This window comes from Arvicanthis niloticus, chromosome 1 (assembly GCF_011762505.2).
Source record: "Arvicanthis niloticus isolate mArvNil1 chromosome 1, mArvNil1.pat.X, whole genome shotgun sequence".
Classification (NCBI taxonomy): domain Eukaryota; kingdom Metazoa; phylum Chordata; class Mammalia; order Rodentia; family Muridae; genus Arvicanthis; species Arvicanthis niloticus.
Window position 1 is genome coordinate 99,016,888 of NC_047658.1, and position 15,726 is coordinate 99,032,613.

Below are 15,726 nucleotides of genomic sequence, written 5' to 3' on the forward strand. Positions count from 1 at the left end.
GTGATTTCACTCCATAGTGACCTCACTCCTGTACCTTCCAGCAAATTTGTCCAGGGAACACTCTGGAAATAAGGACATGTTAGGCTGCAAGAACGTCAGCGCAAAGCAGGGATGAAAGGGAGGTCCTGAATGCCTCTGCCTGCAGAGGTCACACCTAGACCACCCCTAACAGCTCAGACAACTTTATGGCATCATCAGGAGCAATCATTTGAGGTTTCAAGCAGCTTAGATTCATGGGCTGCCTCTCTCTTAGCTGTGTTCCTCTAAGCTCTATGTATTTGCTTAGTATAAGTCAAGAGAGTCATAATGGTACTTGTCTGTACTGTTAGTGTTAAATTAAATAATGCATAAAAAGCATTGAGTGAGGTGTTGACAGCTCTCAGAGGCAATGCGGTTCTTCCTCTGCCGGGGACCGGAATATCTTGAATACAGTGAGTGAACAGGGCATTTCCTCATGCTATTTCTGAACTAGGCTAGAGCAGACAGCCCTCCACAAGAGAGCACATGGATTCTGAGGAGTATAGATGAGGCATCTGAGAATCACCAGAGGTAATGCTTCACTTTTATCCCCTGTAGTCACCACCACACTGTGACCCCACAGAGTTGGGACTTTCCTGCAATGACATCTTCTTCCCTCTAAGATGGGCATCCTGTCTACAGCCCCACAGCCAATTCGAGTATCACAGTCTGTAAGCTACATGTACTGTGGTCCAGATGGTGGGCCTGTGTGTACCTGTGTGTGTAGAGACTTGGGCCAGGGAAGGACTAGACTAAACTTGCTCAAATCCTGATACAAGAGAAGATGGACTGAAATACAACTTCTAATTCTGATACTTTGGTGGTTCTCACACTTAAAATCCCATTAGCTTGACACGCCTACAAAATACTCATATGTGAGACAAGATGTGGTTATTTTTAAATCATGGTTCTAATTGTCGTGTGTGGGGTGATGTATTCTTAGAGCACGGGCTTCAATTGTGCACCTGGATCTGTCAAATCGTGATGCCTGTGGTGCTAGCTCCAGAAGGTAGGAGCTGAAAGGATCGCCCTGACCTAGCCAGCGAGTTGCTTGTACAGACCTTATCAAAGCCCACACATACATGGATTAGGAAGCTAGCTCAGTACTTACCACATAAGCATGAAGACACAAGTGATCCCTACTACCACATTTTTTAAGTGCTGGGAAGGTAGGAAGGCGGGGGGGAAATCTTGGGGCCTTGCCGGCCAGCCAGAATTTCCAATCCATGAGCTCTAAGTTCAGTAAAATACCACATCTCAAAAAATATATGTACGGTACAGGGTGACTGAAGAAGACACTCAGTGTTGACTTCTGGCCTTCATACACATGTGCATAGGTACCCCTACATACATACACACACACACATATATATGTACCCCTACACATATATACACATACATACATATATATGTATGTATGTGTATATATATGTATGTGTGTATATATGGACACACACACACACACACACACACACATATATATATATACACACAACACACACATATAATACATGATTATGTGCCATGAGCCATGATCTACCCTCTCTGGTCTACCCCAAAAAGAGGTTGCATCATGGTCTGACTGTAAATTGTCCCCTGTAAGTTCATGCATTTGAATACTTTATCTCCAGCTGGTGCTACTGGAAAGGGAATTACGGAAGCCTTTGAGGGCTCTCGGCCAACCTAGTTTCCAGTCCTGCTCTTACTTCTGGATCCACCAAGATGTGAAAAGGCATGCCCAAGCACCCATTGCCATGGACCAACAACCAAGTTACTCCAGCTGAACACCTTCCCCATATCATGATGACTGCATGTTCTAAACAGTGGATCAAAATAAACATCTTCTCCTTTAAGTGTTAGAACAGCAACTCTGCTCTGTAACATTAGTTCTAGAGATTTCCTCAGAAGAAGGCTCCAGGGTAAACAATTTACCACCTCAGGAAAAAAAAAAAAATCCCTATGGAGACAAACAGCACTTATGTGATTTCCAACCCCCTCCTTTCCCTATCCTCACCACAGTCGGCAGAGTGGGCCTCTGCCCAGGTATTTTTGGAGGGGATCCTGGCTGTTCTCTAGGCTACATCTTCTATGCAGGAAAGACAAAGTAGAAGAAAAACCAGAAGGTAAAGACCCTGAGGGGACAAAAATATATGTAAGGTACAGGGTGACTGGGGAAGACACTCAGTGTTTTTGATGCAAGGCCCAGGGATGGCAAGACAGGATTACATATCAGCTACACTTCACCAAGTCTCTGGTAACATCCTCTGTGCCTCTCATGTATCGTGTGTGTGTGTGTGTGTGTGTGTGTGTGTGTGTTTCTGGACTCTAAAGCGTTCACAAGCAGAAGACTAGGTCCTCCTCCTGTGGGACTCATGCTCAAGAACTGGGCTCCTAAGAAACAAAAGTATGACAGCTAATTTGATTGACACTTTGATGGGATCTAGAATCTAGGAACCGACCTCTGGGCATGCCTGTGAAGGATTGGGTGAACTGTGGTGGGAAGATCCACCCTAAATGCCGACAGCACTGTTCTGTGGTGTGCATTCTGGACAGAATAAAAATCAGAAAGAGAACTGAGCTCCAGCATTCAGCTCTCTGCTTCCTGGTGGTGGACAGGTTGTTACCAGCTGCCTCAAGCTCCTATCTCCATACTTTTCTCGCCGTGATGGAGTGTACCCTTGAACCCTGAGCAGATAAACTCCCAGCAAAAAGGAAAGTAACTACTGCACCAACAACAGTTACAGCTGCTCCCTCAAAGGTCTGGAGTTCATCCTTGGGGACCTAGGACTCTCTGATGACCAGTAGTGGTCTCCTCTGGTTAATTACTGTGAGTTCACCTTTCTCTTCTTAAAGCACACAAGAGGGCTTTGTTTATTATAGTGTCGTCCCCCCCACCCCCACACACCCACTTTCTCATTGCCCTATCCAAATGTTTCTTTCTTAGCAGCTACCACTTTTACAAACAGCTTTAGGAGACCTGGCAATTGAAGAGTTCCCTAAAAGAAAACACTGGAATCAGAAGAGGAATGTCCAGGGTTGCACAGAAGACAGGCCCAGCCCAGCAAGGGGCCTCACAGAAGAACCAGCTGAAAGCCAGTGGAGGCTGCCATATGCCTGGCTTTCCCTCTAGCCTCCAACATACAGTCCTGCCTACACCTGGACTGAGCCAAGTGTAACATTACACACACCTGAATGTAAGAGAACACCTGTGCATTGTCACAGACGCTGAGTCCTACAGCAGTGAGGGGGAGCCCAGCCCATGACGCAGTGGGATCGCTATTGCTGTAAGTGCTGTAGAGACATCCCTTCAGGCAAGGAAAGTCCTGTTGTCACAAATTAAATGGCTTGTGGAGGTGTGCAGGGGAAGCTCAGCAGAGAGAGAGATAGGCAGAAAGAGAGAGAGAGAGAGAGAACAAAGGACCAAGATTACAGTAGAACCGCAGAGAGAAGGACACATGATCTGCCCATCCCTGAGAGCCAGTGAGGATCTATGGAACTGCCTGGATGATGCAGGTAGGCCAGGTGATTACCAAGGAGGAGAGGAATGATGACCCCACCTCCCTGCTGCGTGATGGACATCTCGGCCATGCCCATGCCTGTTAGTATTCTTCATTCTGCTCTTGCCATTTCGAGACAGAGGGCACCCAAAGGCAAGTCCTTATCTCATTTGGTCCTGCTTTCTGTCTGGAGATGTCCCATCCTCTGCACATAGGCCTTTTCTGCAGTGCACCCTCACCTTGAGAACTAGCTAACACCCTTCACATGCCATGCATTCACCAACCCAGGCTCAGGGGGAACCCTCCCTGTGTCTGTGACCAGAATGCATCTGAGAGACTAGTACCTGGATGTTGAGTCTCCCACGATGGGCTCCCAGGCCATAACGCTTTGCTGTGGAGGCATGCAGCTGGAAGTCTGTGATTTTTAATGTTTCCAGACCAAGAGGTGGGCAACCTGGGAAGAATAGGGCTTGTTAGAAACAAAGACAAAGGAAATGAATGTCTACTTTTCAGAAAGCAGCCATGTGCTTTCTTCCCCCAATGAGCTCCCAAGCCACCAGCATGGCTCATTGCCCTGGCATGCCCCATGCTTCAGACAGAATTAAATCAGTGTAACCATGAATGGCTCCCTGGTTCTCTGTCACTTGTATTTGCTTTCTGAATATTTGGGCTCTCAGATATCTTCTCTGCTGCTGGCCTTGCTGCCTTTTGATGCCATTAGCAATTAAGGCCCCTCAGTCAGAGAATGGCACTGGGTAGAAATCTAACAATCCCGTGCTTGAGCGCTGTAAATTAATCGGGACTTGTTGATTTTGCTTCAGCAGCTCTGGCCTCTGGTGTGCATGGCAATGAGTAGAGCAACATGAATAGAAACCATCTATTGTCTTCTTTCTTGGCAGATTGTATAGCCGTTCGAACAGCTCCTGAGCACAGCTTGACCCCGGAATTCATGCCAGCCTGTGACTGACTAAGTCTAGACCATCATCCCTACTCATGACAGCATTGATGGCAGCCAGGCCTGGACCCCAGGTCTCCCAGGCCGGGCTACTACTCTCTCATCCACTGACTTGCCATTTGATTTGGAGAAGAAAAACAACCTTCAAGTAAATGTGAATCAAGTCTATTTCCACCAGAAATACCAGACAACTTCAAACATCAGGCGACACTGTCACTGAGGACATGGAAGTGCCCTGGAATTGAGGGCACACTGGGGATAAGTCTGCAGACTCAGCAAAAGGCCTTGGGTTGGAGGGATCTAGTAAGGTGATAGGGACTCTTTGGGTACCTGTATGAGAAGGTTCGCTCACGCACCACAGACAGACAAGTTCAGATTCGGCAGGAACCAAGTCACCACGTAGTCCTCCCTTAACCTCTCAAAAGTGGAAACTAGCACTTTGAGATCTGAGGCAATCCACCAAGAGGTGCCAGCTGCCAGCAGAGCTCTGGAATGGATCTAGCCTCCAGAGGCTCAGCTCTAGCTAGTAAAGGACACTGTGCATTCTGGGGCCTGATGCCACCCTCTGGGGGGGGGGTCTCCTGGGTTGAAAACTGGTGTTAGCTGTCTTCCTAGCTCCCACCATAGTGGGGAGCATAAGCAGATGAGTCCTGCTATTTCACTGACACAGCGTAGGAAGACAGGTCAACTTCCAGTGACCAGTTGGTCCATGGCTTCGGGGAAAGGGTCTTGTAGCAGGGGGCCAGTGAGCCATGTGCTGACAGAGCACTGGTAAAGGACTGTGAAGTAAGTGAGAGCAGTGTACAGAAAAGAGAGATATGATCAGAGGCCACACAGTGAATGGAGAGTGGGCTGTAAGAAGGCAAGGGGCATGTGACTAAGGCCAGGCCCTTTCAGTGAGCTGAGAAGAGGTTAAACAGGAAGGGGGGATCTGTAAAGCCAGACCCCTAACTTCCTAAGGGCACCGTCTTAGTTTGGGTTTTACTGCTGTGAACAAATACCGTGACCAAGGCAACTCTTATAAAGAACAACATTTAATTGGGGCTGGTTTATAGGTTCAGAAGTTCAGTCCATTATTATCAAGGCAGGAAGCATGGCAGCATCTAGGCAGGCTTGGCACTGGAGGAGCTGATAGTTCTACATCTTGTCCCAAAGGCAAACAGGAGAAGACTGTCCGCAGGCAGCTAGGAGGAGGGTCTCAAAGCATACCCTGACAATGACACACTTCCTCCAACAAGGTCACACCTTCTAATCATGCCACTCTCTGGGCCAAGCATATTCAAACCACCATAGGCCCCACTCAGGGTCAACAGTTACAATGAATACTCTGCTTCAGAAGGTTTAGCCCTTCCACCTTCCAGGTCTGGAGGGCAGAGGGACTCATGTGAGTGGCATGTCTTTGACACCAAGGGTTAAGTGAGTACTTCACCATCCTGCCTACCAGGATCTGATGATGAGCAAGGCTGTACCACAAGCTCTTCTGAAATTTATAATGCTTGCCTCCTGTGCTGGGCATCACTGTCGACCTTAAGCCATCAGAGCAGTAGACTGCCCTGCTTCTCAGGGTCTGACAGCCATGAAGCTTGACCCCTGAGCCCAGATGATGAACCCATACCTCTCCTATTACAAGGGCCAGGAATGTGAGCTGCCTGTACCCTCCCAACTGTAGCTTCAGAACAGGGCAAAACAAAAACAAACAAACAAACAGAAAATACAGAAAAAGCCTCTCTCAGCTGTTACTCTAAGCTCTCAGATCCAGTATTTTCTTGTAGCTATCACAGACTGTGTTCAGAATTCAGGCAAGGCCTTGGGTAACACTCACTGACTTATTTATGGCCACTGGAATCAGGGTATCTGACAGCTTGCCACTTAAAAATGGCTGGGATTTGAGTTCAAAGGCTCCTAAACCGATGTGCCTGCCTCTCAGCTCTGGTTCTCGTCCATTGCTCCTACCTGCTGCTGGGTCCTTGTATCTCCCCTGATCACCTAGTCTCAACCTGCCATGCTCCAGCCACTGGCATCATCCTCAGTGGGTGTGAGAGGCCCCATACCTCCTGGTCCTGGCACTGAGCTGGCTACTCACAATGGGCTCTGTGGATGAATCCTTGTGTTATGGGTATGGCCTCTGCTCAGCTCAACTCTTAATTTAGTTTCTGACAGTGAGGAAGCAAGGCATTAAAGACCAGACGGGAGAAAGCCCCTAGCTCTGTCTTTCTAGGTTCTAACGCTCAGATCTGTGGTCAGTCTCCATGTGATCAGGTCAGAAATGCAAACAGTAGCCACTGTCACTTCTGAGACTATTTCAGAGCCACAGAGACACCATTCCAGCCACCACTAACCAGAACGTGAAAGAGAATTCCATTACCTCATCTAGTCCTGCAACCTCCATTTCTGTCATTTATAGTCAGACAGGCAGATGCACAGGTAGACAGCCAGATGGACAGATAGCTCAGCACACCAAAATGATTGCTATTCCAAGCATTTCTTCTAGAAAAAGAAAACATCTCCTACATATATAAATATTTTAGTTTTTAAAAAGGAACTACTTGAATAAAGTTAAATATCTATTAAAATTGCTTGCCTGGTGAGAAATCCCCATTAAGATCCGGGAGGTATGGAAAGAAGTGCCGATAAGTGAGGTATGTCATGGACTCACGTCTCACTGTGACTCCAAAGTTCCATCCCTGCCCTCCAAAGCGGTCGAGGCCACCATGTGCCCATGGCAACAATGGAGTTTCATGTGAGCTACAACTATTCTTGTCCACACCTACAGGAATGTCACAGAAGAAACCAAAAATTTCTGTTCCCTTTATCCCTAGAAGTGCTGAGCAGTGACCTTGGTGGGGGCCCAGATCAACACACGGGCTCCTCCAGCTCATAGATGGTGTCTTCCATGAACCCAGCACTCTGGCACTGGGACTTCTTTCCTTATTAGAAGGCACTATCTTTAGATGTTTTTGTTTTGTTTGGAAGCTTTTCCTGTCGTCCCTGCAGAAGTAGCTATCGTTAAATCTAGGAAAAAAAACAATGTCCTTGAAAGGCAAAGATAAAAATGTAGACCACGTGGTTTCGTAAGTGCTGCTTGGCTGAAGGAAACCGACTGTGTCTCATTAAACCAAGAAGGATCACTGGAGGGACAGAAGGGACAGAGTAGGACAGGGCCAAAGCCCCCACCAGCCAAGTAGCACAAGTTACTCTCTGTGCTACCAGAGGAAGGGACAGACTTTAAGGGTGCCCCAGCTGGACCACATCATACTTGTGCAGTCTCCACCCTGCCACCTGCCTGGCCTCCAGGACTAGCGTGCAATGGGCTAAGAAAAGAAAACAGAAGCTAGATGTAAGTTCACAGCCACTGCAGTTCCTGGAACAAGCATGTGCAGTTCCCTGTCCAGTGCTGGGGGTTAATCTAGGTCAAGTGTAGGTCTAGGGTCACAGAGATACAGCAAAGCAGTCAACCTAGTGCAGGAAGTTTCTATTTCATCAATTATCCACTCTTATATTTCCCTCTGACTACCTCACTCTTTACCTTCCATCAATAATTATTGTAATTGCCTTCGTGGAAGTTCCAGGGGAAAAAAAAAAGACCTGGTGGCAACTGACACCCTGCTTGACACATAACAATATGGCCTCCAGTGCAGGGCACTCTGGGGCTCAAGGCACACACTACCTGCTAAACCAGCTGTAAGGGCCCCACTTTTCCAAACAACATTTGAAGACATATTTTAGAGCCAGTGAGATGGCTTACCAGGGAAAGGTACTTGCCAACATGCCTAACAACCCGAATTCAGTACCAGGGATGCCGGAAGGAAAAGAGAAGCAACTGCTACAAAGTTGTTCTCTGGACCCCTGTTGTATACTGTGGCACACACTGGCACTGCAGCACACACATGCCCCCTACTAACACACACACAGTGAAAATTTTAAACATTTTAAAATTAATAAAAGCTTAAATCTAGGCTTGTTTAAGACTTAAATTTAACTGGTTTAAGGTTTAAACCTCTCTCCCACATCCCTTTATACAAAGATCAATAAGGCAACAACTCCAGGTTATAGTTACATACTTTCTGGTGAAAGTTTCTAGGTCTGTCTCTATATGTATACTGAGAGTCTGACATAGGAATGCCCTGTTAGAAAAAGGAAGTTTCTGGCACTAAAGATGAAAAGGTAAAAGCTAGAAAAATTGTCTTTTGACTTTTAGACTTTAAATTAATTTGAAGTATCAGATACTAAAACATCCTCCACACTGCATGCTTAACCCTGACACATTTCAGTATTTCTTGCCTGATTCATTTTCCTCCTCTTGATTCCCTAAGAACATTCTAAAGATTTCCAGAAGAGCTAGTGGGTGTTCAGAGTCAGCAGAGAGATCCTCCTCCCACCCTACACCTGCAGGGTCCTCTGCACTGGAGAAAAAGGTAAGGGAGGTAATTAAGGTATCACCCTAAATTTGTTCCCACACAGAGGAAAGGTGGGAGGCTGTGGAAATAAATAGAACAGTATGGGGGCTGAACAGCCACAAGGGCCAGAGAGGAGCCCATGTCACCACAACATATCAAGCCATCTGAGATCGCCAGTCCTGCACAGGGAGACAGGCAGTTCCTCTCTCCTGTGGCCAGAAGCCAAACAAAAACTAGAGAAAACTACAAAGGAACAACTGACAACTTCCTTGGAACCAACACTCAAGGCTTCTACTTGTCCTGAAATGACATATTCAGGACTTCAGACTGTGCTCTAAGTTTTGGATTTTAGCCACAGTGAGGAAAGCCACTAACAGTAAATAAACCCCAGGCAGTTTCTCTGTGGCAAAGGAACCCTAGGAACATCAATACCAAGAATGGAGGGGGCTGCAAGTACACCTGTGCCTCCTTAAGATTTGAAACACAAAAGATCAGAGAAAACAGTTACATTTCAGCTACTGTCCTTGGCCTGTCTGCAGCTGTGTGAGATGACCCAAAGATGACTCATGCCTACAGAGGTCTGAATAAAAAGAAATCATAAATGTGTTACCAGCTAAACTATCCATCAACAGCCAAGGGAGTCAGAGGCACTTTCAGATAAACAAGTACTTGGAAAATGTACCTGTTTCTACCATAACCAAAAATCATGGCTGGCAACTGTAAAGAGTCAGAGTTAAATAAGCACAATGACATATAAACCCTGGAGATGGTGAGACTGGGGACCATGTTAGCCAAAGGGCTGCAAACAAAAAAGCAAAGCAGGAACTAGGTGTTACAATGCCAGTTTACACTGTCAAGGAAATACCTGCCCTGCCAATCACAATATTATCTTCTATCAATGAGAGTGTTCCTATATCCCTCAAGAAACACTACAGAGGAAGACAGGAATGTTGTTGCACTGGTGATGGGTAAAAGTGTTTCTAAGATTAATTGAAGTTTCTGTAACCAATGTTGGAACTGTTTATATTTTATTATAACACCAAGTCATGAGATAATTATTATTTATTGAGGCTTCAGACATAAAAGAGGTGAGTGCTTACCCAGCAGGCAAGAAGCCCTGGGTTTGATTCCTAGCACTGCATAAAACCATACTAAAAAACAAACTAACTAGAATAATGAATTGCTCGTGCTTTGAATCCCTTAGAATCCCAGCACTTTGGAAGTGGAGGCAGGAGGATAAGACATTTAAGGTCATCCTCAGCTATATAGTGCCAATCAGGGCTTCATGAGATTTAGCTTTAAAAAAAAAAAAAAAAGATTCTGAAATGAATAGTAAATTCGTTCACAGCCATCCATGCCTCCTCAGTATCTCAGCATTCTGGTAAACTCCGTTCCATGGCCACACTGTAGCAAGGGCCTGTTCCCCAACAAATCCATACCCTGGGCCAGCAGTCACCACAACCACCTGAAAATAAACTCTATTCTTCCATAAAAACAAACATGTCTCTGACCATCAAATTGCGTTTTCCCCACTATTTAAAACAGGCTTTAATCCTGAGAAGAATGTGGGTGGGAGAACATGGGGAAAAAAAGTGTGAAAAAAAGTCTTCAGGGAAATATTAATTAGAGATCTGAGATATGTCACAATCTGGAGAAGACTGGCAGTCACCAGGGATAGAGCCACTTTCTCATAAGGTATGCGGCTCTCGGAACACCCTGTGCCATGAAGCCCCGTCTCCCAGCTTCATCCATGGGCCGTGGAGATGGGACCCCCAGCCTCATCTGGACATACTGCATTACATCTGTCCTTTGCTAATATTCTTTACACAGAGGTAATGAACAGCAATGAAGACCAAGCCCCTGGTGTATCTTTATCAGTCTCTAAGGTCCGTGCCACCAAGCTATGTGTGAGAGTAAATTTTAATTATCAACATGACACAGTCTAAAATCACCTAATAAAAGAATCTCAATGAAGGACTCTCTAAATCAGATTGGTGGATGTGACTGTAACAGATTCTTTTCTCTCTCTCTTTTTTTAAAGATTTATTTATCTGTTTTATGTAAGTGCACTGTCACTGTCTTCAGACACATCAGAAGAGGGCATCAGATCTCATTACAGATGGTTGTGAGCTACCATGTGGTTGCTGGGAATTGAACTCAGGACCTCTGTAATAACAGTCGGTGCTCTTAACCACTGAGCCATCTCTCCAGACCCAAAGCAGATTTTCTTAATTTCTTAAATGAGATGGAAAGATCCTCCCTGAATGTGGACAAAACCATTTCATTGATTGGGCCTTGAACTATATTAGAATAAAAAAAAAGGTCAAGCTAAGCACACAAACATCATCCTCTCTGCTCTTGGCTGTGGCTGGAATGTGGTCAGCTTTCTAAAGCTCCTACTGCTGAGATAGCCTACAGTAGTGGACAGTAACAGAGCTGAGACAAGCCCTTCCTCCCCTAAGTTGTTTTTGGCAAGGTGTTTTATCACAGCAACAGGAATGTAACTAGAACACTGTTGTTGAACAAAGTCTAACAGTAGCTATCACCTTTAATATCAGGGGCAACTTTGATTTGGGGCACCAAGCCCCAAACTCCACTCCCTGTGCCCCAAATATCCCCAGGATACTGTCAGCAAGGTCAAATCTTGAAAAGTATGCTAAATCTATAAGCTATAGGCTAATGTACAACCAATTCCCTATGAATCATCCACTCTGGACAACTTGCCACTTAAACTTCACAATGCCCACTAATCTATCCTCCCATAAACAAACTAGACTTGAAGAGGCCAGACTGGCTGAAACAATTACTAAGTGTCCAAGTTCAACTTGAAAATGAGCTGTGATGGGAGGTCCTAAGCATACTCTTTTATGCTCCCCCATTTGAGTTGAAAGTTCCAAAGTAATACACCAAGGCTTTGGTGGCATTGGGGTGGGGAGGTTCATATCAGCAATAGGGCTGGACGTGGGAAAGTCATCGCTCACTGCCTGCCACTAACAGCCGAGAATTTTTGAAGATCTGGAGGGTAAGTGTCTCCCAGTGATAAGCTTCTAGCTCTCTTGAATTGTTGTTTCCATTGCTGCCTATAAATCCAATAGGATTCACTTATGGGATGATTTCCTTTGCCTTTCTGAACTTGACATTCCTTCTGACCAATAAAGAGCACATAAGGCTGCTTCCAGGCATGCTGGGATTGTTTGCAGTGACTCACTGTCTGACTCAGACACCAAGAGATGCTCTAAAGGGCGTGGGAGTCTCTCAGGGTCTTGTGAAGTCTGTGAGCTAATCTTGGTCTTATCTAATCACCCTTCCAAAGCTCTTTAATACTCAACACATAAAAAAAGAAGACCCTGAAGATGTGCTCCACTGCAGTGCTAGGACAGAAAAACTAAACGGTCCAGCCCAAGGACCAAAACCTTTGGAAGAACCTAGAAAAATAGATGCCTGCATTCCACCTAGAGACTTAGATCAATGACAGAAGTTCTCAGGAGAGTCTTCTGAGGTTCTCAGAACCTCAAGAAGTCCCTAGATTCTGGCTGGTATCTTTCACCTATACAGTAAAAAGAGTCTGGAGAGTTTCTTTCCCAGACACTGAGAGTTCAACAAAGGAAAATCTCAGAGAACTGGGAGGCAAGCCCAAGCCTGGAGCCCATGGAATCTGCCCCAGGAGGCTTCATCCTCAAAGGACTGGACACTTAGCTTGTCCTTGGATGCCCAGTTCAATGGCTGCCTCATCTGAAAAGCCTCCCACACTCCATTCCCAACCATTCCACTTACTCTACGCACTCTGCTTTGGGGCCAAACTGCTAATGAAAGCTCCACTATCTCATAGACTAGTCCACCTCTCTAAAGAAGCTGGGAGCCTCAATCACCAGTTAAAGTGAGTTTGTATCATAGAATCCCTGACTCCTAACCAATGCTTCCCAAACACATGAGTGACATGTCTCAGAAGCTACTATGGCTGATGATCACTGTCAGTGAATCCTCAAGGGAAATTCATACTTTTCTTCATACATTGCTAATAAAGTCCCCAGAGGGTAATTACTAGTTCAAAACAGAGTGCTAGTCACCTTCACAAATAGTACCACATCCACGGTCCCCCCCACACACACACACTTACTTTACATTTACATTTACATTACTTTACATTTACTTTACATTTTACTTTTACATTTTACATTTTACATTTACTTTACATTTCTATTATATCAGATAATTTTAGTGACTATCAATGGACAATAGAGATGGATGTCTTCAAGAACTTGGGGAAGGCAAAGATAAAATTAAACATGATGGAAAAAAGCACTAACCACCAAAGAAAAGGTTAATGATTGGTTTGTTTTAGGTTTATGAACATCTGTTATTCAAAAGATACCCTCGGTAGAGTGTAGAGATAAGCCAGTGGGTGGAGAGAAGTGTGGATCTGGGTGTCTGACAAAGGACTCACTGTCATGCCATTTTTAAGGAAAAGCAAGCAAGCAAGCAAACAAACAAACAAAATGCTTCTGTACATGAGAAGAATGGCAAGGAAAAACCTGACCTAAGTGGGGTTGAACAAAATAAATCATTCCACTGGCAAAGAAGCATTCGACATTAGTTACCACGAAAATACAAAGGCCACAACAAAAGAGCAGCCCGTGCCAGAACACAAGTAAAGCAGGGGTGGTTGGTGAGACCAAATATGGGCTTCTAAGAAAGAGAAGCAACTGCGGGTGGGAATGGTGATAGTCATCACCAACTTGGAAAGTTCCCTGCCAGTGTGAGGCGTTATATGTGTGCCTGTTCATATGTGCATGTTTGTGCAGATAACTTTGTGTGCCTGTGTCTATGGAGATCAGCGGTCAAGAGCGCGAGTCTTCTCTGTTTGTTCTCTGTCTTATGTTGTTTTTAGAAAGTTTCTCATTTAACCTGGAGCTCACCGATTTGGTTAGACTGACTGGCCAGTGAGTGAAGGATTCCCTGGCACACATACCCTGTCTCCTCCTCCCCTGCACTATAGGTGTGTGTCTCTTTGCCCAGCATTTTTTATTTCCAACATGGGATCCAAACTCAGATCCTCATGCTTGCAAAGCAAACACTTTACCAACCGAGCCATGTCCCCAGGCCCTCCCTAACAGCTCTTACTGAAGACACGAATTCCCTCTGGCTCAGCAACTCTGCTGGAGGTATAGACCAAAAGACTCACAGAGAGATGGTCCCAAATGCACTCTGCAATAGCCAAAAGGTAAAATCCGCACTAAATACCTTGCGATAGAAAAATGAGTACATAGACAGTGATATATGTGGTCCTGCTGCGGATACTACAGACCCATGAAGATAAGTGAGCCATAGTGTATGCAGCCACTTAGATGAGCCTCACGAACATGAATAACCAGCAAAAGAAATCAGACACAAGAGAAATTACCAAATTTGAAACCACACAGATTACCTCTGATCACAGCAGTCTTTAAAGTGAAGCAGGGGATTGCCCGGTTGTGAGTTAGAGCAGACTTCAAAGATTCCAGCACAATCTTCTTGTTGTAAGTTGCAATTACAATGATGCATTTGCACACTGTGTGGTGTTCATAACAACACAAATCAATGTGTGGTGATTGCACACGCCAATGAGTTGTAGCCTTATATTACCATAGTTTTCTCTGTACATGTTAGCCCGTAATAATATTTTAGTGGCTTAGCTTTGCCTGACTACTACATTATAAAAGCACTAAACCAGATCTATTTATCCAATTTAGAAGGACTAAAAGAGATCTATGCTGACTGTAAGAAAGCCAGTCTCCAAGGTTACACAGCATATGATTCTGTGTACCTCACTATCTTACAGAGACAACACTTTGGAGAAGAAATCTGCATTGCCAGTAGTCAGAGACTGAGCATGGGGAAGGGAGTGTCTATAAAGAAGTCGCCCAGAGAACCTCTGATGGGGCAGAGTGTTTCCAGAAACCATACCCAATACAACTGTACAGTCCTGCACACATACACGTGCATGCGCACACATACAGATATACACACACACACATGCATATGCATGCTGCATATGCACATATACACACACATGCACACACACATATATACACATACTTGCATGCACATACAGACACACATGTATAGCTGACACAATCTGAATATCTGAACATGGCCTGTCCTTGTCCAAGTTAGTTTCTTGACTCTCTTATTTTACTCTAGTCATGTAAAGCATCCACACTACTAGGGGTAAAGGAAAAGGTAAATCAGACCCCTTCTCCTGGTACTTTTTTTTTTTTTTTTTTTAGCAACTTCTTGTGACTCTACAGTTATTTCAAACAAAAACAAAACCTGTTTCTTAAGAAAGATTTTAAAAGATAAAACTTCTTCATCTTGAACTCAGGATGGCCTGATGCATCTCATGAAACTCTCAGTTGCTTGAAGTATCTTAGACTTCAGAGAATTCTGGTTGAAAATTCTGTAACCACTCCCAAACTTGCCCTAGAAGCCCTAAACTCAAAAGCGGAAAAAGACTTGAACCTTTTACCAGATGTGGAGGAACAGTCACCACATGTGAGACTGGTGAATGCAGTGGAAAACAGCTCCCGTGTGTGCCTAGCTTTAATTCCAGGTTCTGTGGCATCTAGAAAAGTCAATGCTTTCTGATAACCTTCTCATGTGACTTCCTGGAACAGGCAGATGCCTACATGTTCTTCCAGTCAATTTTCCATAAGGATTCTCACCCTAAATTCTTAGGAAACACTGGGACAGAAATGGTGAGGTAAACTATTCCAAGAGCAAACAAGAAAACTGGTGATGACCACTCAGCAAGTTGGTCCAGTGGCCTGGGTGTGGAGGTTTGATAACAGGCGATCTCTGCTCAGGACTAGCATATAGATAC

General features: G+C 45.0%; 1 protein-coding gene across 1 annotated transcript in view; it reads right to left on the reverse strand.

Moving 5' to 3' along the window:
* Positions 1-15,726, reverse strand: part of Cpxm2 (carboxypeptidase X, M14 family member 2) — a 110,265-nt gene that overhangs the window by 80,344 nt on the left and 14,195 nt on the right. Inside the window, exon 3 of the mRNA XM_034523459.2 lies at positions 3,860-3,969. Within this exon, the coding sequence (XP_034379350.1) occupies positions 3,860-3,969 (110 nt within the window). The remainder of the gene's footprint in view (positions 1-3,859; positions 3,970-15,726) is intronic.